This window comes from Myxine glutinosa, chromosome 1 (genome assembly GCF_964187855.1).
Source record: "Myxine glutinosa chromosome 1, kmMyxGlut1.1, whole genome shotgun sequence".
In the NCBI taxonomy this organism is placed as follows: Eukaryota; Metazoa; Chordata; class Myxini; order Myxiniformes; family Myxinidae; genus Myxine; species Myxine glutinosa.
In genome coordinates this window covers 153272356-153297560 of record NC_136261.1, presented here as the reverse complement: position 1 = coordinate 153297560, position 25205 = coordinate 153272356, and the positions used below count along the sequence as shown (strand labels likewise).

Below are 25205 nucleotides of genomic sequence, written 5' to 3'. Positions count from 1 at the left end.
CGAAAACTCACCATCTTGTCTGCATGTGCGTCTGCAAACCATGTTGCCAATGCACCATCTTGCCAATGCACCATCCTGCCAATGCACCATCCTGCCAATGCACCATCCTGACAATGCACCATCCTGCCAATGCACCATCCTGCCAATGCACCATCCTGCCAATGCACCATCCTGCCAATGCACCATCCTGCCAATGCACCATCCTGCCAATGCACCATCCTGCCAATGCACCATCCTGCCAATGCACCATCCTGCCAATGCACCATCCTGCCAATTCACCATCTTGCCAATTCACCATCTTGCCAATTCACCATCTTGCCAATTCACCATCTTGCCAATTCACCATCTTGCCAATGCACCATCTTGCCAATGCACCATCTTGCCAATGCATCATCTTGCCAATGCACCATCTTGCCAATTCACCATCTTGCCAATTCACCATCTTGCCAATTCACCATCTTGCCAATTCACCATCTTGCCAATTCACCATCTTGCCAATGCACCATCTTGCCAATGCACCATCTTGCCAATGCATCATCTTGCCAATGCACCATCTTGCCAATTCACCATCTTGCCAATGCACCATCTTGCCAATGCACCATCTTGCCAATTAGTCTGGTCTGTTAGGGGGATTTTAAGGGGGGATTGTGCAAATTTGTCTACAAGCATGAAACTTGGCACACTTGTAGTTTGTGACCTGTTGAATTCAAATCTGCCGGGAGCCAAAGCCAATTCTCAATGGGAGCACCATATTTGACACTTCAAAATGGCCGCCACTCAAAAACTGACTTTTCCGTTACTAGCCAACCAAAAGTCACATAATTACAATTAAAAGCACTTTTCTAGGGTTTTGGACCTCACTGATTCTAAATCTGATGTCTGTTTGACAGTAGCCTTGACAGGAAATGTTACATTTTTTTTTTTTAATGTTTGACAATTTTTTTTAATTTTAATTTTTTTATTTAAATTTTTTTTATTTTTTTTTATTTCATGAACATGGGATTGTGAGTTCTGGACCTTTGAGCCCAGATCTCTAGAGACTCAGGTGGTCCCTCAACACCAGAGCAGTAATTGGAGTATGACTTCTGTCTGAGGAGATACAGACCCATGACAGAGACCTGGTGAGCATAGCGAGTGCGCTTTATATGATGCTCATGAAGCACAGACTGGGCACGGCCAGATGTGAGGACCTGGGCCTGAGTAAGAATGTTGCTCCACCCAGAGTCCTGCAGCAACTTACCAATCATCTGGTGCATTTTGTCCTCTACGTGTAGAGCGCCCATCATCAGGACCAGCTTATCTTCCCCCATTGTGTCAGGGAATGACCACTGCAGCTGCTTAGCGATGGCATACAGAGGCTGGTCACCACCAAGCACAGGAGTTTGACCAAGGTTGAGGGCCTCTGTGCCTTGCATTGTGAGATGCATTGCATGTTTCATCATAGAAGGTGTGGCTGCTTTGTCAGGGAACAGAGGTAGAACCCCTATCAATGCCTTAGGCTTCACAGAGTCATCACTCATGAGTCGGGAGTTGTAGCCTGACCAGGTGATGACTTCACCTTCTGGCAATGTGTCCTGTTTCAGCACTGTGGACACATGTGCCATCCAGGACTCATCCTTGAATTTGGCTCCATGTAGCAGATTATGAGATGGCCGAGAATTGAGATCTGGAGTACATGGTACATGCAAATCATTGCTTGAGAATTCAGCTGGCTGAACCACTGTGTAGGATTCAGGAAGTTGTGGTACAGTAGTGTCTGTAGGATCCAGCTCGATAGAGGGTCGCTGTACTCCTTGGTTGTCCCAAGACGGGTGGTTTGTCACGCTGATTGCTGTCCCATGGAACTCATCATGGGAGAAGTTACCTTGGTTGCTGCTATCCAAGTTGTCTACATCAAAGGTCACGAAGACCCCACTACGGATGTTTGTGGGCAGCACAACTCCATCCTGGACAAACTGTTTGACGTGTGCTCGTGCCATGGATCGCCTGATCTCCAAGACACGACTGTAAGACACAGAAACCCCAAAGGCATTGGCATTATTGATCTCTTTCTTCCGCCTACCCTCACCATGCAGCTTGAGGCCCTGGTACAAAGGGAAAGGGGTCTCATGTTCTTTGTTGTGACGGATGTTGCTGGACTTTGTGGCATGATGTGAACCACTGCAGGTATTATAAATAATCTGCTGGGCAATGGCGCTTGCAACTCTTGCCCTGCCTTGTACCTGCGCCTGCAACTCCTCATTGCTCTGTTCACGCAAGATTGAGGGGCCCTGGAGCAGGATGTTGAGGAAGCTTCTCAGCTGTCCAGGGATGGGAGATGTCAGGGAATCAGAGGCAAAAGAACCAGTAAATGGTTCTTGCCTCTGGAGACAGCATTTCCTAAGTATTACTGCTGCTCGCATCAACAACAAAGCATCATCCTGACCTATCTGGGACTTTTGGGCTTCAGCTATTAGATCTCCAACATTCTGGTTGCTAGAGATATAGACTTCCTTGCCCTGGGAGAACTCTGTCGACTCAGGAAGCAGCTTCAGAAGATACTCCTTGAACCGTGTGGCATGTGGTTCCCTGGTATCAGAACAGGGAATTCCCTGTTGCTCCACAAGTGTTCTATATAACGGTCGCAAAGCAGACAGTTTGAAGACTGAGTCAGAGTCCTCGACTAAAGCAACAATTTGCGCAATGGCAACTGAATTGAAGTGAGGGGCAGGAGGACCTGCAGATGATTGCGATCCTCAGCACGAGCTGAGTCTCTCAGGTGCAAGTAACACTGTACATGATAGTAAGTGTCACCAGCGTGGGCATCAGCTGCGTGGGCAATCAGTTTGCCCAGAAGATTGAAATTGTTGGTGCTCTGAGCCCAGGTCTTTAAGTTTGTGTCTACATTAAATGTTTCAACTTTACGTCGATTCTTTTGGTCCTGTCCCTCACATATTATGCAACAAGGAGACTTCTGAGGAGCAGAAGACACTGCAAAACTGGACCGTAGTTTCTTAGGTGAGTTTTGGTCACTAGAATCCTCTTTTTCAGTGAACCTTCTCAGGCGAGAGTTACTGCAGTAGGTTCTGCAAACTTTGTGATATTTGGCATTGTGTGTCTGAAGCATCTTAGCAATGTCCTGGCCCTCATCAAGCTGAGCCCATGACACTTTCAAACAAGAAGGCATGACACCAATGGCTTTAAAACCATTCAGATCTTTCTCAATTGAAGCAAGGCCCTCTTCCGTTGGCGTCTGCAACCGTTCATCCTTTTCTTCTTGGCAGACACAGCAAAGCTCCCAGTTGATGGCATCCATCCTTGCCATCCACCACCAGTACAGCTAGGACTTCTATTGTCTATTCTTCTATTCTATTATTATATTCCCACAGCAGAACGACAGGCACCTGAAATAAAATTTAAAAAATAAAATTTAAATAAAAAAATTAATATTTAAAAAAATTGTCAAACATAAAATAAAAAAAATATGTAAAATTTCCTGTCAAGGCTACTGTCAAACAGACATCAGATTTAGAATCAGTGAGGTCCAAACCCCTAGAAAAGTGCTTTTAATTGTAATTATGTGACTTTTGGTTGGCTAGTAATGGAAAAGTCAGTTTTTGAGTGGCGGCCATTTTGAAGTGTCAAATATGGCGCTCCCATTGAGAATTGGCTTTGGCTCCCGGCAGATTTGAATTCAGCATGTCAAAAACTACAAGTGTGCCAAATGTCATGCTTGTAGACAAATCTGCACAATTTTTCCCCTAACAGACCAGACTAAATGCACCATCTTGCCAATGCACCATCTTGCCAATGCACCATCTTGCCAATGCACCGTCTTGCCAATTCACCATCTTGCCAATGCACCATGTGCCAATTCACCATCTTGCCAATTTACCATCTTACCAATTCACCATCTTGCCAATTCACCATCTTGCCAATTCACCATCTTGCCAATTTACCATCTTGCCAATTCACCATCTTGCCAATTCACCATCTTGCCAATTCACCATCTTGCCAATTCACCATCTTGCCAATTCACCATCTTGCCAATGCACCATCTTGCCAATTCACCATCTTGCCAATTCACCATCTTGCCAATTCACCATCTTGCCAATGCACCATCTTGCCAATGCACCATCTTGCCAATTCACCATCTTGCCAATTCACCATCTTGCCAATTCACCATCGTGCCAATTCACCATCTTGCCAATTTACCATCTTGCCAATGCACCATCTTGCCAATGCACCATCTTGCCAATTCACCATCTTGCCAATGCACCATCTTGCCAATTCATCATCTTGCCAATGCACCATCTTGCCAATGCACCATCTTGCCAATGCACCATCTTGCCAATGCACCATCTTGCCAATTCACCATCTTGCCAATTCACCATCTTGCCAATTCACCATCTTGCCAATTCACCATCTTGCCAATTCACCATCTTGCCAATTCACCATCTTGCCAATTCACCATCTTGCCAATTCACCATCTTGCCAATGCACCATCTTGCCAATGCACCATCTTGCCAATGCACCATCTTGGCAATGCACCAACCTGCCAATGCACCAACCTGCCAATTCATCATTCACCATATTTTTTTCTTTTTTTGTGTACAAGATCGAGGCTCGTGTAAGAGCTAACATTAATCACATAAAACAAACAAAACATATGATCAAGAGAGCGGCAGACAAGATGGGGAGAGAGAGAGGGAAGCACATAAGTACAACAGTAGAAAACAGGGACATCGGGAGATCTGTGGGAGGGAGAGGGCTTGGGGGAGGAGGCATTGGAAGGGGGGGGGGGGGGGGAGGTATAAAACACATGGACACTGCTCGGACTTCCAGGAAAGAAGTCAGTATTTCAAAAAAGTGGATCTGGGGTGAATTAACGGGGGTAGAAAATATCAAGGTTTTGTATGGGGGAAGATAAGAGATGGTGGTGAACAGCTGTTTTAAAGACCTGGAGGGAGGAGTGGGATTGAAGAGAATGAGGGAGTTTGCTCCAGAGGCGGGAGAAAAGAGGAATGAAAGAGTGAAGGTGAGCAGAGAGTCTTGATTTTGGCAGTTTCACCATCAGAGGGTTGCTGGCAGATCTTGTGCGTCCTGTAGGAATATTTGGGGGACAGAGCACAGACAGACATGGGGGAGCAAGGCCGGAGAGGAGTCGGTAGAAGAAAGAAAGACCACCAACCTGCCTGTGGTGAGTGAGTGAAAGGCCCTTGGAGTAAGTTTTATTGCGGGAGATTCGTGATTCTGAAAGCTTTGGTTTCAACAGCGTGAAGACGAGTGAGGTGTGAGACAGGAGCACCAGCCCAGAGGGGAGAACAGTATTCCATTGAGCTGCGGATGAAAGCCTTGTATGTGGTGCAGAGCTCAGGTGTGCCAAGGAAGGACTTCGCACGACGGAGGATGCTCAGTCGGCGACTGGCTTTGGAGGCCAGCTTGGAAATGTGGTTTTCCCAGGAAAGATCATGGCAGATAGTGCGACCCAAAAGCTTGAGTGACAGTACTTCTTGGAGAGGATTGTTGAGAAAGTAGATGGGGGGGGAGGGGGTTTCCAGACGGTCTTTTCGGAGAGACATAGGGAGAGTGTGAGATTTGTCAGGATTGAAAGACACTAGGGCATTGCCCGTACTATATCTATATCTAAAATTATATCCCCCCCCTCTATTTACATGAAATGGTTTGGTCCAAAGCGAACGGCTTCCGGAGTTTGGTAAAGAAATCGCCATCGCGTGCACAAACGCGCAGGAAAGCGAATGAATCGCAAATTCGTTTTTATTAGTTTTAAAACATAGTTTAACGCCAACATAGTTTGCAAACGTGAAATAAATGAATACGCTCTCAAATGTGCCATCCGAGGCAGAGTGTGTCCGCCACGTTCGGCACACGCGATAGTTCGCTGCTCTCTGATTGGTTGAATCGTTTTTTGGACATAGCTCGGTAAGTAATTGTCCGATTAATATGAAACCTTGAAAAGGCACATCCTCGGGTCCCCAGCAATATACCTGGCAAGTTAAAAGTATATCGGACCCGTGGTTGTCGAGAAACAGCGGTCACAGACAAACAAACGTACAAACAGAGATTACTGGAATTATAGATAGATGTTCCACTTGTTTGACCAGTCTGATTTTATCCAGGTCTGTACAGAGTGAGGAGGCTGCAGACGGCCGATCTGAGGGGATGAGGTATGGAGTGGCAGAGAGTGGAGTCATCAGCAAAGAAATAGAGAGGACTTTCAAGAGAGTCAGATAGATTATTGATGAAGAGCAGAAAAAGCACAGGGCCCAGAACACTGCCTTGGGGAACTCCAGCCTGAACAGGAAGGGGAGATGAGAGAAATCCATTCAGGGCCACACGTTGACTACGGCCAGAGAGGAAGTCCGCAAGTCATGCATGGAGATTTCCAAGGATACCACAGGAGGAGAGTTTGGTGAGCAGAGTGGGGTGCCAGACCGTATCGAAGGCACGTGATATGTCAAGGGAGACGGTTCCAATTTCCTGTTTGACATTGAGGATCTCCATCCATTGTTGAGACAGCAGAAGCAACATGTCCAGAGTAGAGTGACCTGGTCTGAAACCAAATTGATGATAATGGATCAAGCCATTGGGAAGTGGAAGGATTTGATATCCGAAGCAATGATTGATTCAGTGACCTTGCTGATTATTGGGAGCCGGCTGATTGGTCTGTAGTTGCAAGTATCTGTTTTTGCACCTTTTTTGTGTAAAGCGGTAATGTTGGCTGATTTCCAAGCTGATGGCAGATGACCTTGAGCAAAGGAGAGGGTGAAGAGAACAGAGAGAAGGTGTGAAAGAGCGGCAGAGCAGGATTTTAGGACCCGTGGGCTGATGCCGTCTGGTCCAGTTGCAGAATCAGTTGAGGATTGACAGAAACTTCTCCACCTTGTCAGGAGAGGACACAGAGTCCCGGAGCAGCTGGGAACGACTGTGTACGGATGGGTACAGAGAGAGACGGGTTTGGGACACAATATTTTGAGGCAAGCACAGAGTTGAGGCATTCAGCTTTTTCACGTGCGGAGTCGGCTGTGGATCCGTTTGAGGTAAGGGATGGGATGGAGGGGGAACAAACACCAGAAACAGATTTGACCAGGCACCACCAGGATTTGGAAGAGGGAAGACAGGTTTGAGAGTTCATTATTGAGAGTAGAGAGATATTGTTTCCTGGCTCTCCTGAGGGTAGACACACACTTGTTCCGAGCTTGGTGGAAGGAACCGAGATTGCCTTCAGTTGGATTTGCCTTCCATGAGGCGAAGGCAAGTTATTTCAGGGCAACTGCCTCACCACAAAAGTGGTTTCCTGCACCAACACAAGTGCGAAAAGTGGTTTTTCAACACTAACACAAGTGCGAAAAGTGTTTTATCCACACTAATACAAGTGCAAAAGTGGTTTCCTGCACCATGGTTTCCTGCCAAAAGTGGTACCATGGACGGGAGGAAAGGTATGACAACTGAAGACGGGATGGGATAAATCTGTGCATGAGAGAGAGCAATTTACTTTGGAAGAATTCCCAGGATAAGTTGTCAGAGGCAGTATAGATGGGAGACCAGTCCAGTTGATTGATGGCTGCTTGAAGACCGTGCCCAGTCTTTGTGCTCCTTCACCAGACATTTGGTGTCAGGAGAGTAGGATTCGGACTCTTTTGTGCTCGGGGGTTACGAGATCGACACCCGCTGGGTGGAAATTGCGCCCAGCATTCGGATTTAAAATTTTTCATAGTACCGGGGTGTCCAAATTCTATAGTAAATTGGTGTATGAAGCGCAACATCGCGTTTTCCGGAAAATTTAAATAGTTTTTTGACCGAGTCTCATGTCAAACTTGTGACTTCTGTGAAAGATGACTTACCTGAAGCTACTGGGACGCCTACATGTCACTGTTTTTCATGATGGTGTTACAGCTCCAGCCACATTATGGTTCGCCACTGCTGGGAATGGACTTCATCAAAGCATTCCGATGACACCTTGTAGGTTATTCTGTACTGAACTCAGAACAAATCGTTCTTGTGCTGGAATCGCATGCTGATTCTGTGACACCTGTGGGACGTGGGGTGTAGCGTGGTAGTTCTAACAGGCAAATAGAATGGGTGAGCGGTTGGTATACACAAGCCTTGTGGAAATATCCGGGTGCCTGGTGGTAGCGTTCATGGGCGATGGAGGCTCATCGTGGTCATCAAGGTCGGTCGTCATAGGGGTCGCCGCCACAGATCTGACGATCCAGCCATAATCGGGTGAGTTGAAATCTTTATCCGAAAAATCTGAAACTTCATACATGTGATCTATGACTCGATGGAAGTGAGTAATTACATTTATGACGTTCATAACCCATGCCAATAAGCTATATGTGACATAATAATGCATGAATGCTACGGGGTATATGGACCACATAACAGCAGCGGGCCATAATCGTAGTGTTTTGAGTCCACGATGGTATTTTTGTTCAGAACGAACGCGTGAGGCGAGACTATGCATAAGTGTGGTTCTAGTTACCTCCGCCACCAGAGATGGATGGAGATTGTTTTCACATAATAACCCTGTCTGTTTGACTGTTTGTTTGTTTATGAACACAATATCTCAAAAAGTTGTGGACGGATTCGGACGAAATTTGGCAGAGATGTGGCTTGTGTGACGAGGACTAAATGATTAGATTTTGGTGAAGATCCGGATCCGGCTACTATAATTTTTAAAGTGATTCTTCACCATTGGGAGATGGGGCCAAAAACGATACGTAGCAGGATATCTCAAAAAGTTATGGACGGATTTGGACGAAACTTGTTGGACAGATTGTGTGTGTGACAAGAACGATTCGATTTTGGTGAAGATCTGAATATGGATTCGGATATGAGAATTATTTAATTTTTTAAATGATTCTTCACCATTGAGTGATATGGCCAACCAGGCGGAGGTGTGCTCTCTACTGAGTGCCGTTCTAGTTTGATTTGGGTTTGACTTCCACAACCACAACAATATCTGGATCTGCTGTGTCAACTTTAATTTCCGGTTCAGTCATCTTGCTTGAGTGGGAGTCAGCATTTGTGTAAAGTATCTTTCAATCGCCTCCTTGATTGTTATTGTAAATGCTCGTGTTGCTGGGAGTTATCCAGTACTCTAGACACATAAAGGGTTGCTTCACGTTGTGTTATGATGGTCGTCTGCCTTCACCTATGGGTTAACCACCTCTACCTGTGGGTCAACCGCCTCCTGGGTAACTGTTCACCCGTAGATCAGTCATCCCTGATTGCCGGTCAAGCACCACCTCCCACTGGTCAACCACCTTTGCCTGATCATGGTGTTTGGTTGCAGTTAGCAGGGTGATGTTTTATTTGGTTGGGACAGTACCACTTCTCTGCTATGGTGAATGGTTAGGTTATACTCACCGTTTGCTCTACATTGACATAGGTCATTGATAAGACTTTTTCGTTAATCTCCTTTTATGCGTATTACATCTGGTGAAATGTAAGTAGAGGCCCACCTGCCATTTTGGCTCAACTTTTTAGCTGATCCCACAATGTCATGTTTGTTTGTTTAATCGATGTTGCTGAACTAACACCGCTCATGTATTGTACACCGCACCGCATCACATCAATACATTAATTAATGGATTAATAATAATAATAAATTAATTATTTATTAATAATCAATTAATTAATTAATTAAATACTATTATAAATTATTAATTAATAAATATAATAATTATTATAATATATTAATGCTTATATTATTAATATTATTAATATTATTATGTGCTTATTATTAATTGCTTATTAATTATTCATTAATTATATTGATGCTAATGCTTGGAGTCAACCAAGACAAACAAGTACAGATACATTCAAAGTACACCGCTCCCATGCCAAATAATTAAATATCCTCCAGCATGGCATTAGCGCTCCAGCACGGCATACATCACATATTATAATAAGCATATAATAATATTAATAATATAAGCATTAATATATTATAATTATTATTATATTTATTAATTAATAATTAATAATAGTTATTAATTAAATTAATTAATTAATTATTAATAACTAATTAAGAATTATTATATTAATCCATTAATTAATTGTTATTAATATTAAATTATTATTATTTATTAATTATTATATTTATTAATATATTATTATATAATATTATTAATAATTAATAATATTATTAATAATATTATCATATTAATATTAAAAGCATAATATTAATTCTAATATTAATAATAATTAATTAATAAGCATTAGCATCCAAGCATCAGCATTAGATTCCGGGATGTTATACATCACGAACTTACTCTTCCATTTCTCACGGTCTGTAAACTTCCGTAATAGCTATACTCGTGTATTGACTAATATAAGTCTACATTGTAAGACGGCCTGGTGATTGGTGATGTCACTGGAGTGCTGGAATTCACCCCCATTCAATCTCTACTTTGTAGTCTATTTCGCACTTGGGCTGTCACTCCTTTTACTGCCTCCGCATATGATTTCTGCATTCTCTTTTCACCCACATTTATCATGTTTTTCACTGATTGAGTAACTTCCTGTAACATAAAGCCAACTTCCTCTGTTATTGCATTTTCGACTTGCTGTGCGATGTCACACTCACTGATCACTTGCTTAATCACTGCTGATGTTGCAGCCTAGATTGCCCTAACTTCACATCCCGTACAGTAGGTACCAATGCGTTCGGTTATTGGTGTTAGAGAAGAATCTGTGCACCTCAAGCCACATGCTCTGGCATTCAAGACAGCTCCATCTCTCGCTGCACTCACATCTCATCATACCTTTCTTGCCGCAAATTTGCCATTGGTAGCTATCCTCAACCTGCGCCCTTCTTCCTCTGCTGGTTATAGGTTTGCTGATCCATTTACTTGCTTGCGCCCCTTACACCGATAATGCAAACCTAGCTGACTTTATTGCAGCTGGGGAGCACTCTTCTGCTTCATTACTCGTGGACGGCCATTCTTATCATCACCGATCTTCTGGTAATGTCACTGTTGCGTCGAAAACCTTTGGTGATGATGCAGATCAATGAAATCCTCTATTTTGCTTCCAGAGATAGTTCCTTTATCCTGTTTTTGGCCAGATGGGGACAGTCCAGCAAACTATTGTCTATCCATGGTGGCTTCATAGATTTATGAACAAAATCTCTATTTACAGCATTCTTTTTATAATCCTTGACACTTCTGGGCTGGGTTGAGCCTCTTCCACTTCTCGCACAAAAATGTTTACTCCTCACGATTCAGAACGTGTTAATATATACGTGGAAGCTCATCAAAGATTTACCTATTTGCGTAAGCCATATCTACAGATCCTGGTTGCTACCCTGCACTTGCGAAGCGAAAAGCAGGGTGCAGCATTTGCTTGCGTACGTGTGTCTGCATTTAAAAAATCCATTTTCTCAACAACCGTTGGTCCGATTGACACGAAATTTTACCATCCGAGCGCCTCCGCCTGTATAATTTTATTTATTTATTAATAATTATGACGTCATAGGTCACGTAGTACGGACGCCATCTTGGAAAAATGTTACGCCTCTATATCTCCGAAACTGCTCAATGGAAAGAAATTGAAACAAGGTGCATTGTCAAGTACTCCCCATGGGAAATAAGATATGTTAATTATGACGTCATAATTCTAGAAGTACAACGCTTGATCTGATCAGTATGAAAAAAAAAATTCTCTGCAACTGTCTGATGAACACGAAATTACGACCATAGGAGTGCCTTCTCCTGTTGAAATTTTTAATGATAATTATGATGTCATAGGTCTTGTGGTACAGGCGCCATCTTGGAAAAATCGAAAAACATTGCACCTCTTATCTCCAAAACCGCTCCATGGAAAAAATTGAAACATGGTGCGTTGTCAAGTACTCCACATGGGGAATAAAATATGTCAATGATGATGTCACTGGTACCTTAATTATGACGTCATAATTCGACAAGTACAAAGCTTGATCCGATCAGTGTGAATTTTATTTCTCTGCAACTGTTGGTCTGATGGATACAAACTTTTCAGCATAGGAGCACCTCTGCCTGTAGAACTTTAGTGCTAATTATGACGTCATAGGTCACGTAGTAAGGGCGCCATCTTCGAAAAACTTCACACCTCTACAATCTACATCCCTGAAACCGCTCCATGGAAAAAATTGAAACATGGCTCATTGTCAAAACGTTGCACCTCTATATCTCCAAAACTGCTCCACGGAAAAAATTGAAACGGTGCTCATTGAAAGAAACCTCCGCATGGGGAATGAGTGTTGTTAGCGATGACGTCATTGGTCCCTTACTTATGACGTCATAATTCGACAGGTACAGCGCTTAGTCTGATCATTTTGAAATTTCTTGTCCGTGATCTACACAACAATTATATGACAGAATACAAATTTATGATGTCATCGCTCATGTGGTCTGGCAGCCATATTGGATTAACGAAAAAAAGCCTTCAAAAACAGACGAGTTGGCTCGCATCAAGTTGACTGCACAGGGCAAGTCTTCTATGAATACCATCTAGTTGTATGTAGATCTCCATAGATACCTAATACCAAAGTATATCCACAGTTTAAAATACCGGGTTACATTATGACAATAAATACATATTAAATACGATTCAGCTTCCCGGGCCACCGGTTAACCAGTGATAGACTCGACGGATTTATTTTAAAAGGCCATGTATAAGCTTCTAGGTGAATTTTGGGGTAAACGTTGTAAAGTTAAAGTAAAAGAGCTGCATGTATATACATGATATATAAATGCTTGTTCAAAGAAATTGTCCAAAAATGGCAATTTGGCGGCTATTTTGTTTATGCTAATTAGAAGGTCAAAAACTCAAAATTCGGCTTGGGAACCGGGTTAATCGAATTCAGCATACGCTAATTATGTTAAAAAGTGAGGTTCCCAACTTTTACCCAAAGATGCACCTCACATTCACATTTCTCAGAAATCCGTCTGGTCTATGAGATTTCGAATTGGATCAGCACTACTGGGGTTGCACAATGCTGTACCTATGTTAGAGCAGTTTTAAAATGAACACGGTGCTCTACAGAATTCTTCAACTTGTACTGTGGGAATATGTTTATGCAGATGATGACGTGCACAAGTAGAACTGAATGCAACAATCACGTTTTTTTAATGAGCATATTTTGACAAAGTGAGCACATTATAACAGTGGATTGTAACATGGAAAAGTTGACAATTAGAAGGCTATGTAGACCAAGGACTAACACAAGAACACTTGTTACTCATCAATACACAAAAGAGCATGAGCACAACCAAATCACAGAACTTTGAGTGAGTGTGTCGACTCTGACACCAACTCGATGATCACAGCAATTTTCAGAAAGGATCTTAAGTGCTACCAGCAAACGAAGATGTCCTCCCTTTGTTTAAACACCAAATTCAGTACGGATGTGTTTCAAAAGCCACAGTGGTGTGCAGGTGTGGTATGTGAAATACAGCAGAATTTGGGAGACTATTCCTGCAAGTTGAGCAGATTTAGCATCTACTTTTGATATCACCTTCATATTCAGTATAAGCCGTTCCAGAAGCCTACATCGGCATACCAAGCAATGCAATGAACTCTTTAACGATTTGTCACACTGACCAAGACATTCTGAGGGATAAACTCCGATTTGATGAAATTGGAAAAGGAATTCATTCCCCCCATCAGACAGACATAAGGAAAAACATGTTTGGAAGATATTACCGTGAGTGTTTTTTTTTTATATTGATACGAGTACATTCATGTTGTCTATGGATCTAATGCTCTTGGAGAGGCCTGTTCATACAGTGCTCTCCGTAAGTACTGGAACAGTGAAGTCAAATTTGTTATTTGACACACATTGACACATAAGATATGTCAATCATGATGTCACCGGTACCTTAATTATGACGTCATAATTCTAAAAGTACAACGCTTGAACCAGGGGTTCAGATGGGAACACTAACAGGCCAACTAACATTTAAAACTCAATTTTAAACTTTTCGTTTTTGGAATGATTGTGTATTTTCATTAATAAGTCGGAGGACATTGGAACAGTCTCTAAAATATAATTTGTAATTCAGTTAAAGTATTGCTTTGTTAAACATCCTCACGGGATCGTTAGCATCCTCAAATCCTGTTATTTTCACTATATTTATTTTTGTTATTTTCACTATATTTATATATATTTTTTGAAGTAACCAGAATGACCACACTGTGGTCACAACCTGCGCCAAATCAGAACGATCTGATCTGTCACGGGTTGTTTAACCCCAATATGGGGCCGTTCAAAAATTACGTAACGCTTTTTTTTAAGGAGGCGCGTTCCGACCAGATTGATTCAACCTTACTAATAATTTTTATTCAACATTATGAGTTGGATTTTCTGTCCCTCGTCGGAATACTCGACCCAAACAACTCAATGGAAATCTGACGCAATAAAAAAACCCAGGAAGTGTATAACCAGCAGAGGCATACAGGCCTGAGCTCTTAGGCTCACCAGAAATCCAATATGGCGGCCATATTATTTTGTCTCGGTGCCATGGTGGGTGGAGTCAAGTGACAAATGTGGGTGGGGTCAGGCAGCTGTCCAACCAATGGGTGCACATTTCAAAAATCGACTCCCAAGAATACCCAAACATCAACAACCACGCGGAGCTCTTATAGACCTGCGACCACAGGTAAAATGTTACTGACCTCTCTGGGTCGCCGTGCTGTGAAAACAATGTAGTTCGAGTGTTCCGACTATTATAGCTATAGGCCTTGTAACTTGTGCTTGATTTTTTATAAGCTGTTTATTATTTCCCCTCAATGTGTTTGATCCCCCAGCCTTATCAATACATAGGGGTGACCGTGATGTGTCCCAATGTCGTACTCAATGTCTGGTCAACAAGACAAGTGGCCAATATTGATCTGCGCATTTACAACATATAACTAGAACGGGCACTCGGTAGAGCGCATACCTTCGCCGCAGCTATGGTAAAAATACGATTTTGACCTTTTCGTGACCTTGACCTTGACCTTTGACCCGATTGCTCCCAAAATCTAATCAAATGTGTCCCGTATAATAACCAATCATCCCACCAAATTTCATGCAATTCGGTTGAATACTTTTTGAGTTATGCGAATAACATACACACACACACACAGACATACAAATAAATACACAGCGATCAAAACATAACCTTCCGCTTTTGCGAAGGTAAAAATACATATCAGCACAATCGAGACATTTGATAAAGCATTCCTTGATCGCAAAATTACATTTGTATTATATACTTAAAAACAGAACCAACTGCATTTTGATGCCTTTTCCGTACAATCCAGTAGGTCTGTGCCCTTCCCCAGATTGCATCCCACCTTAGTGACTTTTGTTTCGTAAAAACAGGTTTAATCATAGGCACAGTTTGGATTGTACGCATGTTTGGGACTATATATTTATTACGTTAGTAGGCATGGGGGTAGGTGAGAATGAGAAAATTATAATTGAGAAAAGGAAGACAAGGGAGGATAAGAAAGGAGTGTAGGAGGAATGTTGAGAAATGGAAAAGGAGGTTGGGAAAATATAGGAGTGGGGATACTGAAAGTAAAGGGCTGGTTTAGCTCACTATTTGGGAAAGGGGGTGGTGGTAGAGGGGAGGAGACGGTGGAATAAATGATGGTGGTGGTGATGGATGAGGTCCATACTCTGGACAAAGCATTGGGCCACTCAAGACAAGTCGTAAGCCGTAAAATGTTTCCAGGGATAAGAACAAATCCTGGAAAGGTTTCCACTCCATCATAGAGTGGAGGAAACTTCCACCTTGAGCAGCAGCCAAAGGAATCAAGCTGACAATTGGGAGGCCTGAGGGCAAGGAAACAAGGATTTACCCACTCCACAACCAAGCCGCTTTCGGAGGAGATGGGGGTAGGAAGGGGTGGCAATAAGAACAAACAGACAGCCCCCTTTCATTCAGCGGAAATGATAGGTGAAAATCTACATTATCAGTCGACAAAATAGTAATTCACAAAAAACATGTTCATAGAATACTTGGCATGTGATATACGTTTGAGAATGGCATGCCACATTACGTACTTTTACTAAACGAGAAACACCGCCCACTTTGGGAGAGTAATATTCCCTCCCTTTAGCAGGGCTCAGTAAAACACTTTAACTATGCCAGGTATATAGTGCAAAATTGCAAGTCATCCCCACAGCTAACCTGTAATATCGTTTCCCACCACCAACAGGTGGCGCTATACGCTACACATTTATATAGACAACTTGCTTCTCCCTACCCCCCTCGTGAACCTAGGGGTGGGGTGGTGATTATTTAATGTCCATGACCTGACCCTGGGGACCCCACACACGTGTGCAAAATTTGGTGGAGATTGGCCAAGCTGTTTTCGATTCTATCATCAACAGACACACATGTCACATGTCACACATGTCAGACACACACACATGGAGATGCGGCCATCCCTTTTAAATTTACCTCAAGTTTTCACCCCTGTCTGTTTCTCTGTCTGTTTGTCTGTAAACAGGATATCTCAAAAGGTTGTGGACAGATTCGGACGAAACTTGGTGGAGAGGTTGGGTATCTGACAAGGAAGAATTGATTAGATTTTGGTGAAGATCCGGATCCGGATACAATAATTTTTAAGCGATTCTTCACCATTGAGAGATTGGACCAAAAACGATATATTGCAAGATATTTCAAAAAGTTATGGACGGATTATGACAAAACTAGGTCCACGTTACGTACTTTTAGGTTAGGTGACAAGGACAAGCCGATTCGATTTTGGTCCAAGTCCGATTGGATTTTGATCCAACATCACCAAGGATTTTGATCCAGATCCAACCTATTGGTGGGATACAAAATAGTCAGGTTCACTATGTTTTTTCGTTCAAAATTTTGGTAGATTAGCAAAACTATACATTTTTGGAATATTCAGAGCATGAGGAATTCAAAAATTAATGTTGACATTTGCGTAGACACCTTTGCGAAAATGGCACTCAGGACAGTGATGAAGATCTGTAAAAGCATATTCCTGAACGGTATAGACCTCGTAGATCCTGTGTATAGGACTTATAGTTCAATCTGATACTACCTATAACTTCCTATAACAACCTATAACTTCAAAGGACTTGCAATATCATGTATTATGTAATACAGTGATATCACAAATATAAAGACAATGGTTTTCAATTACCTTTGTTTGTTGCTTTTCTATAATCCTGAGCACTATTTTGAGGCCTTTATTGGATTCCTTGACCCAGAAAACATAGGATTAGCATATTTAATTAAGTCTCTAGGTTGACTAGAAGCCGAGATAGCGCAAAATATGTATTTTATGGCGGCCATTTTCAAAATCCAAAATGGCGGCCATGCAGGTGTCTGTGCAAATGCCAACATTGATTTTCAGATTCTCCATGCTCTGAAGATTCCAAAAATGTACAGGTTTGCTCATCCCAAAATTTTGAAAGAAATTATATTTGTTAACATAGTGAACCTGACTAAAACGTAAATTGTTTAGTCTGGGGGAGTTACACGCTCTTCCGAGTGCCGTTGTAGTTTTCTATGCTTTCAGATGTGCATACATACATGCATACATACATACATACATGCATACATACATGCACGCATACATACATACATACATACATACATACATACATGCATACATACATACACACATACATGCACACATACATGCATACATACATACATGCATACATACATACACACATACATACATGCATACATACATACATACATACATGCATACATACATGCACGCATACATACATACATACATGCATACATACATACACACATACATGCACACATACATGCATACATACATACACACATACATGCATACATACATACATACATACACACATACACATACATACATACATACATACACACATGCATACATACAGGGAATTGCCTTATTTGATATAGTAGGATGACAGATGATTGGACAACATCGTGGCTCATGGCCTCATGTTCCCTAAAAACTTTCACTTAAAGAAGTGCAAGGCATCGTATTGTGCCAGCGGGATCCCTGTACGATCGAGCGCAGTGTGAAGCTGGAAACCCTCTCGCAACGCCAGCACGGCGAACTCGTGCTTGAGGCTCTCCAACGGGCAAATGAAGAGCGAGTCATCCTTGAGCAGGAGTTTGGCGCCACTCTCAGCACGCGCCACGTGTCGGAAGAGGAGCGCGCTCGCACTGAGGATGCACTCGGGTGGAAAGCGCTCCAGGCGGCTCTTGGAGATGGACACGACACGCGCCTTCAGCCTGTCGAGGAAGCGCGGGGCCGTACAGAAGATCCTCACTCCCTGGCCCGAGTCGGTGCGATCGCACAGCTCGAGGAAGGAGACGGGTGGCCGCGCGAGGCTATCTCCAAAGCGCTGGACGAGGGCGGCCCTCAGCGCGGGGAGGCGCAGCTGATCGGCGTCCCGTGACAGGGCCTCGGCCTCGCGGAACCCCTCGGGGAGCACGAGCGCATTCGCTGCGGCGGGAGCGGCCGCTCGCAAGAAGGAGAGCACGTGGCGGAAAAGCATGCCGTCCGCCTCGATGAACACGACGCCATCACCCATATCTGGTGGGAGACAACAACAATGGAACGAACAGTTGAAAAAAAATTAGTTGTACAACATTTGTCTCGGGCTGATTGTGCCGGGACTTGTAATTCAATGACATGCAAGAGAAAGAAAGGCATCACATGCGAAAAAGGATCTTTTATAACACGTAATTGTTGTTGGCGTGGCTGTGGTTGTTGTTTATGTGCTCCTTCTGTGTACTTATATATATATTTTTTTGTGTTGCTTCGAGAACTATTACTACATTTACTTTTGTGTGCTCCTCCCGTGTCCTAGTTGTGGGTTTCTGCTGTCGTCGAATAATAAACGTTATACTGTTGGAACCGCTACAAGATCCTTAAGCTCCACATCAGCACCGCCACGTTTTATAAGGTAGGGATCAGCTTTCATCCATGGTTGGAAGTTCTCCATGATGGATTATGGACCCATACTCCCAGATTAGGGTATCCTCTATAAAGTCTATAAGCCTTTGGAAAACATCTTCTGGACGGTCATCAGAAGAAGGACTAATCGAGTCCATATCCTTGAAATGAGCCACAGCTATCTGAAATCCGAAATGGAGCGGAATGGATTGCCAACTAGAAGCCAGAGATTAGAGGCCTTCACAATGGAGTTTCTGGAGATTATGGGACAATCGTTGGCTATTTGACCAAGCATGAGATCCAAGTGGGCCACCTCCAGCTGTGCAGTGCATCTCATGGCAACTGGAAAGTTGTCTATGTGAGACCGTCGTTAAGGAAATATGAAAAGTTTGGATCTCGGGAAAGAGTACACCGAAGATTTTGTACAGTACAGTATTTAGTTCTCCGGCATTTCGGAGAGAAAGCAGAAATATTCCACCTCACCGATCGAAAGTCCCAGGTTTAGACAATGCTATCACCATGCCAAAGGGAAGGAGGATCAGCCGGAAACACCAACGAGGTCTCTGGTAGCACAAACCAAATGTATTCATGAAGCGGTCAAACACACGGCCAGGTCCAGGAACCAGGAACACAACAAAGAGGAGCAACCATACCTACAGCGACACTTAGCGGAAAACACCCAGACTAACATACAATGGCACTGGATGTGCATGGGAATGTTCTACTAATTTGGGATGGCCACTCAAACTTGGGTTTTATTTTGATGTTAAAGTGGAGAATTATCATAAGAAGTGGGTGATTCTTCACAAGTCCTAATGCACTCCTGCACCGCTGGACCGAACAACCTGAAACCTGGATGTAATCGCTAAAAATAAATCAAAACTCCCAGAAGTTTCACAAATCATTCTAAAATCCTCTCTGTTATAGTATAATGGAAACTATAGTCACCATAGACGTGGAGGAATGTGTTGAAACATACTTGTTACTTGCCGGAATCCGGCAAGTATGTTGGTTGGTTGGTTTGTCTGTCTGTCTGTCTGTCTATCTGTGCGCAGTACTAGTCTACATCGTTGCACATAGCATCGCCATACTTTACACACATATTTGCGTTGCCCTGGAATAAACTGTGCCCAATTTTTGACTCTCTAGGCCCAAGGTCAAGCTCAAGGTCACCCAAAATGTGAAATCGGGGGGTGAGTTTTCATTTAAAATATATTTCAAACCACTATAACTCTAAAAGTACAAGAGATATGCATACACTTACTGTTCCTGACATATAGGAAGTCACATACGACATTTCATTTGGCACTATGACCTTTGACCTTGAGTGACCTTGAAAGGTCAAACTCAAGGTCAAACTCAAGGTCAAAAATTGTTTTTTTAAACTAATAACTCTGTTAAACATTATCCGATTCCCTTCTAACCAACACCAAAATGTTCATTATTCAATTCCCGAAAAATAACATGTGGCATAAAATGGTCAAAAATACTTAGTTTAAATTATTTTTTGGGGTCAAAGGTCAGGGGGCCAAGTTTTCATTGAAAATATATTTCAAACCACCATAACTCTGATAGGACAAGAGATATGCATACACTTACTCAGTTACCTTCCATTGCTTAGCGTATATACATGTATAGATTTCCCGCCATTTTGATTCAAAATGGCCGATAAAAAAAAGTACATTCTGGCAAGTCCTCGGTCTCTGACCGATTTTTCATCTGTTTGTTTGTGGGAAGAAATGCGTTGAAACTTGGTGGCTGTACGGTACTCTCGGGTTAATTTTTTTTTTTTGGTATACAAGATCGAGGCTCGTATAACAGCTTACATTAATGACAAAGAAAAAACAAACGGACACACAAAACATACAATAAAGGGAGCGGGAGACCAGATGGGGAGAGAGAGGGAAGCACACAAATACAACAGCAGAGAACAGGGACAACAGGAGATCTGTGGGAGGGAGAGGGCTTGGGGGGGAAATAAGTCGGTATTTCAAAAAAAGTGGATCTGGGGTGAATTAACGGGGGTAGAAGAGTTCAAAGTTTTGGATGGGGGAAGATAAGAGATGGTGGTGTGCATGGGAAGGTTCTACTAAGTTGGGGTGGCCACCTCCAACTTAAAGTTGCTTCCCCTCGCCCTCCTCCCCTCTCTTGCCACTCCTATAGGAAGCGGGTGTTTCTAGTCTCTAATAATTTGAAATTACACATGGGCATCAACTTATCACGACAGCCTAGCCCTCCTCTTCTTCATCAACACCAACTTTCACACTGTTTTGTGTTTTGTGCCATTTCCTGGCTAAACAGACTTTTAAAGCCCATTGAAGGAACATGATGGAACCTTCGGCACACAGAGTGCCTTGAAGGCCTTCACCAGACAGTGACTGGAATGAACTCCAATGCTAGTTCGGCAGTGAGTATTATTCAGGGATCTGAAGATCTCACCGTCTCACCCTGTCACTCCAGATATATCGTTACACAAACCCATCTATCAGATCGATTTCCATAATCAACACCTGGAAAAATTCAGTGTCCTGAACGATGATATAGGGTTAGCAATGTCTTCTGTGCCGACCACTTAGCAAAGCAAGACTTCAAAGTGAGCCCTAGACTGGACATCATGTGTCAATTGAGGTGATTCCTCAATAAATCGGAACGACCGCATAGCCTAAATGGTCTTTATCCACAGCTCAATTGGTGCACTGCTCTCGTCTTCTCCATTGGTCAATGCTACATCCTCACATGTATCTCCTGGATTCTGTGGAACCTAAAGTTCTCAACATTATTTGCATCTCCCGTAATGATGCTGAAGCTCAAGGCCTGTTGCTGTGTCACATTGCGGACATGTCCATGGCCTCTCTCTTGTTCTACCTCCTCTGCTCCACTGTTGCTCTGTCTGCTCTCAGACCTCCGATCCTCCCCTATCTCCCCCAGGACGCACACATGCTTTCATTAACCCTCTCCTGGCTTTGCACCTACTTCAACTTATTTGTTCCACTTCAATCTCTTTTGTGAAACTGCCTTCAAGAGACGGTTTAATGCAGTTTCTTTTGGGAATTATTGGAGAAATACCGGAATAATGCCGGATCGAACTCCCTCAATTACCGATATTTTTTTATCAGTCAGCAAATGGTGAGCTTGATTTGAAACCAAGACGGATCAAATCAAAATGGGTGAATGTGCACAGTTTGCTCTTCTCTGGAGGAATCAAATCCCATATGATCAAAGAACCACCTATATTTACATATTCGACTGAATTGGCTAAAGCAGTGGAGAAATACAACTCAATATTTTGCAACTTTACCATAAAAGCCAAAGTAATGTGGTCTTATAAATCGAAGTTTCAACTTTTTGGGTCTATGAGATGCCACTTTGTACGCCGAATACCTGGAGAATGCTACACGACACACAATGGGTACCAGTGACACCACAACAAGGCGCCGTATTTCTCACCAGACTCAATGGGACATTTCCTGAGGAAGAATTTCCTCCTCCCCCATGGAAGGACAACCTATAGGCATTGCCTTTCTCTTATCCTTTAAAATGTTGAAACGTCAAGCAAGGGAGTGGCACGTACCATTTTTAGCTCACCTGGAAAGAAGTTCAGGGGAGCTTATGCGATGGCGCGTCGTCCGTCCGTCAGTCCGTCTGTAAACTCTTGAAAATTCTTCTCCGAAACCGCTGATGGGATTGCGACCAAATTTGGCACAAATGATATTTGTTGTGTTGTGACAAAAGTTTGTTCACGGCATTAAAAAAAAAATTCGGGGTCCAAGGGGGTCTACTGGGGGCAACGTGGATCCACGTTTGACCCCTCAAAATAAGAATTTGCTTTTTCCACTGAAACTACACACACTATTTCGATGAAACTTTACCACAACCTTCATCACCCATGATGTACCAAAGTTTGTTAACGGCTTTTAAAAAATCTGCCCCTTTTGGGGTCTACAGGGGGTCAAAGTGGGTCCAGGTTTGACCCCCCCAAAATAGATATTTGCTTTTTCCACAAAGGATCTACGGGGGGGGGGGGGTGGGTTGCCCTCCAAAATAGGTATTTGCTTTCTTCGCAGAAACTGCACATGCAATTCCGGTGAAACTTAACCACAACCTTCATCACCTGTGTTGTACCAAAGTTTGTTCCTGGCATTTGAAAAAAATCGGGGTCTAAGGTGGTCTATTGGGGGCGGGCCGGGGGGGGGGCTGGGGAGGGGGTTGCCCCCTAAAATAGGTATTTGCTTTTTTCTCAGAACCTACACACACAATTTTGATGAAACTTTACCACAACCTTCATCATCTGTGATGTACCAATGTTTGTTCAAGGCATTGTAAAAATTGGGGTCTGAGGAGGTACATGGGGTGGGAGGGGGTAGGGGTTGCCCCCCCCCCCAAATAGGTATTTTTTTCTTTGTTTGTTTATAGTCTTATGATTATGTTAGTATGATTCTACATGCTGCGCTGTCTTCTAGCAACCATTGAAATTGGTTTAAAATACCTTTAGTCAGTGCAGTATACTGTTTATTCTACCAGGTGAGCGCCGGGGGTATTGTCCCTATGTTTATAACTTGGTATGACCCGGCTGGTGTTTGAACCGCCGACCTCCCAGACTCGGAGCAGATGCTCTAACCAAACAGCATAACGTATGCTTATCGATAATGTGGCCCTAATGGATCAAGGACAGCGGTCTTCTGGATCACTTGATCATGTCCACATATAATCTCTTATCAAATATTCTTACTTGATGTTCCTGAGAAGGAAATGCAGTAGGCTTTACCTGGCAAGCCAGCTCCTGGTACTTCCTCCCCACGGGCCAGCCGTGCGGGCACAGAGTCAGGGAATTGTGCCAGCGTCTCCCATGTGGCCGCATAATAGGTCCCTCCCACACACAGCTTTACCACGGAACGCTCCATTCCCGTCCCGCTCTCAGCTTTTCCTCTCTCTTGGCCTTTCACACTCCCTGCCTTTCTCTGTATCTCTCCCCTTCCATTGCTCTCTTTCTGCCTCTCGGCTTCACGACTCCCCTTCACTGACCCCCCTTCACTTCCCTTTTCTTTCATCGCTCCATCGCTATCTCGTGAGCAAAGCATGGTCCAGCTGTGGGAATGGAAAGAGATAAAAGAGCAAATTATGTATAATATGCAGTATTATTGCTCATTTACAAAAAACTCAGCAAGACATTTGAGAACAGAGCAATAAGAGTGAATTTGCAAATGCACCGATCACCATTACAAACAAGGTTCATCATGGAACCGCTGTTTTTAAATGATTAGGAATACAATAAATTAAGAATATAGCAGAGGGACAAGTAAACGAGTAAATAAATAAAGACAACAAGTAAATCAATACGTCGGAATAGCAAGAGGTTAAACAATTTTTACTGTTTATTTAAACCTTTACTAACTTACAGAATAAAGAACACATTTTGAAGTACAACAATGCAATACAAGAAAATACCATCCAAAATACCAACTTAATATGAAGTAAAACAAGATCTTGGACCAATTATAACAGCAAATAATATAAAAAGCCTTTCAAATGATCTCACCAATGTATCATAAAGCGTTTCAAATGCGTTGCTGTGCGGTCTTATAAAGCTGATGCTGATGCTGTTGCTGGGGAAGATGGAGGGGGTGTTTGTGGGTTTGGGATTTAAGAATAAATATTTAATTCATTATTATAATTCATCTTTTATGAAAGACGCACTATGCGGTCTCTGGCTGTGAAAAGGGCAAAGGCAGGAAATTCAGTTGTATAGAATGATAAAATGTCAAATTTATCCCGGGATAGAGCTGCTCAATACGTTTGACGGTGGTATTGTTTTTAATATCAATTTGGTTATATTAAGCTGTAAATAAAAAACAAATATTGACACTTTAGCAATCAACCATGAGAAACGTCCAACATATGAGAAGGTATATGCATACCGTATATACTGTATACATATTGTTTCGGATCTCAAACGTCGGCCTTTTCCCCTTACCAAGAGGGGCTTAATCCCCTTGTCTGTGACTGACCGACGTGATCCGGAAGTTACCCCATTCCTTCCGGTCGGTATTAGTTAGGGTTGCTGGTCAATTTGGTCCTGTTACCTAATTACCAACACCGACCGTGAAGCAAGGAGATAACCTCCCACCCGAGCCACAGCATTAGTGGATAGGCCGAGTGAAGCGAGCCACGACTCGGGCCGTTAACAATGACTAAACCCGATTCTGAGCGGTTCCTAATCGTGCCATGTTTACCCAATGATAGAAAGGACGGATGCGATCGGATGGAGAGGAAACCAGAAGGTA

The 25205-nt window shown here is 42.9% G+C and overlaps 1 protein-coding gene across 1 annotated transcript; it reads right to left on the bottom strand.

The window, feature by feature from the left end:
• Positions 1-17977: 17977 nt before the first annotated feature.
• On the bottom strand, positions 17978-24002 carry KCTD4 (potassium channel tetramerization domain containing 4). Its single transcript, XM_068121242.2, has 2 exons — positions 23690-24002; positions 17978-18561 (listed from the first exon to the last, which is right to left on the bottom strand). Exons 1-2 carry the CDS (start codon positions 24000-24002, stop codon positions 17978-17980), a joined length of 897 nt encoding a protein of 298 aa, XP_067977343.2.
• Positions 24003-25205: the final 1203 nt, after the last annotated feature.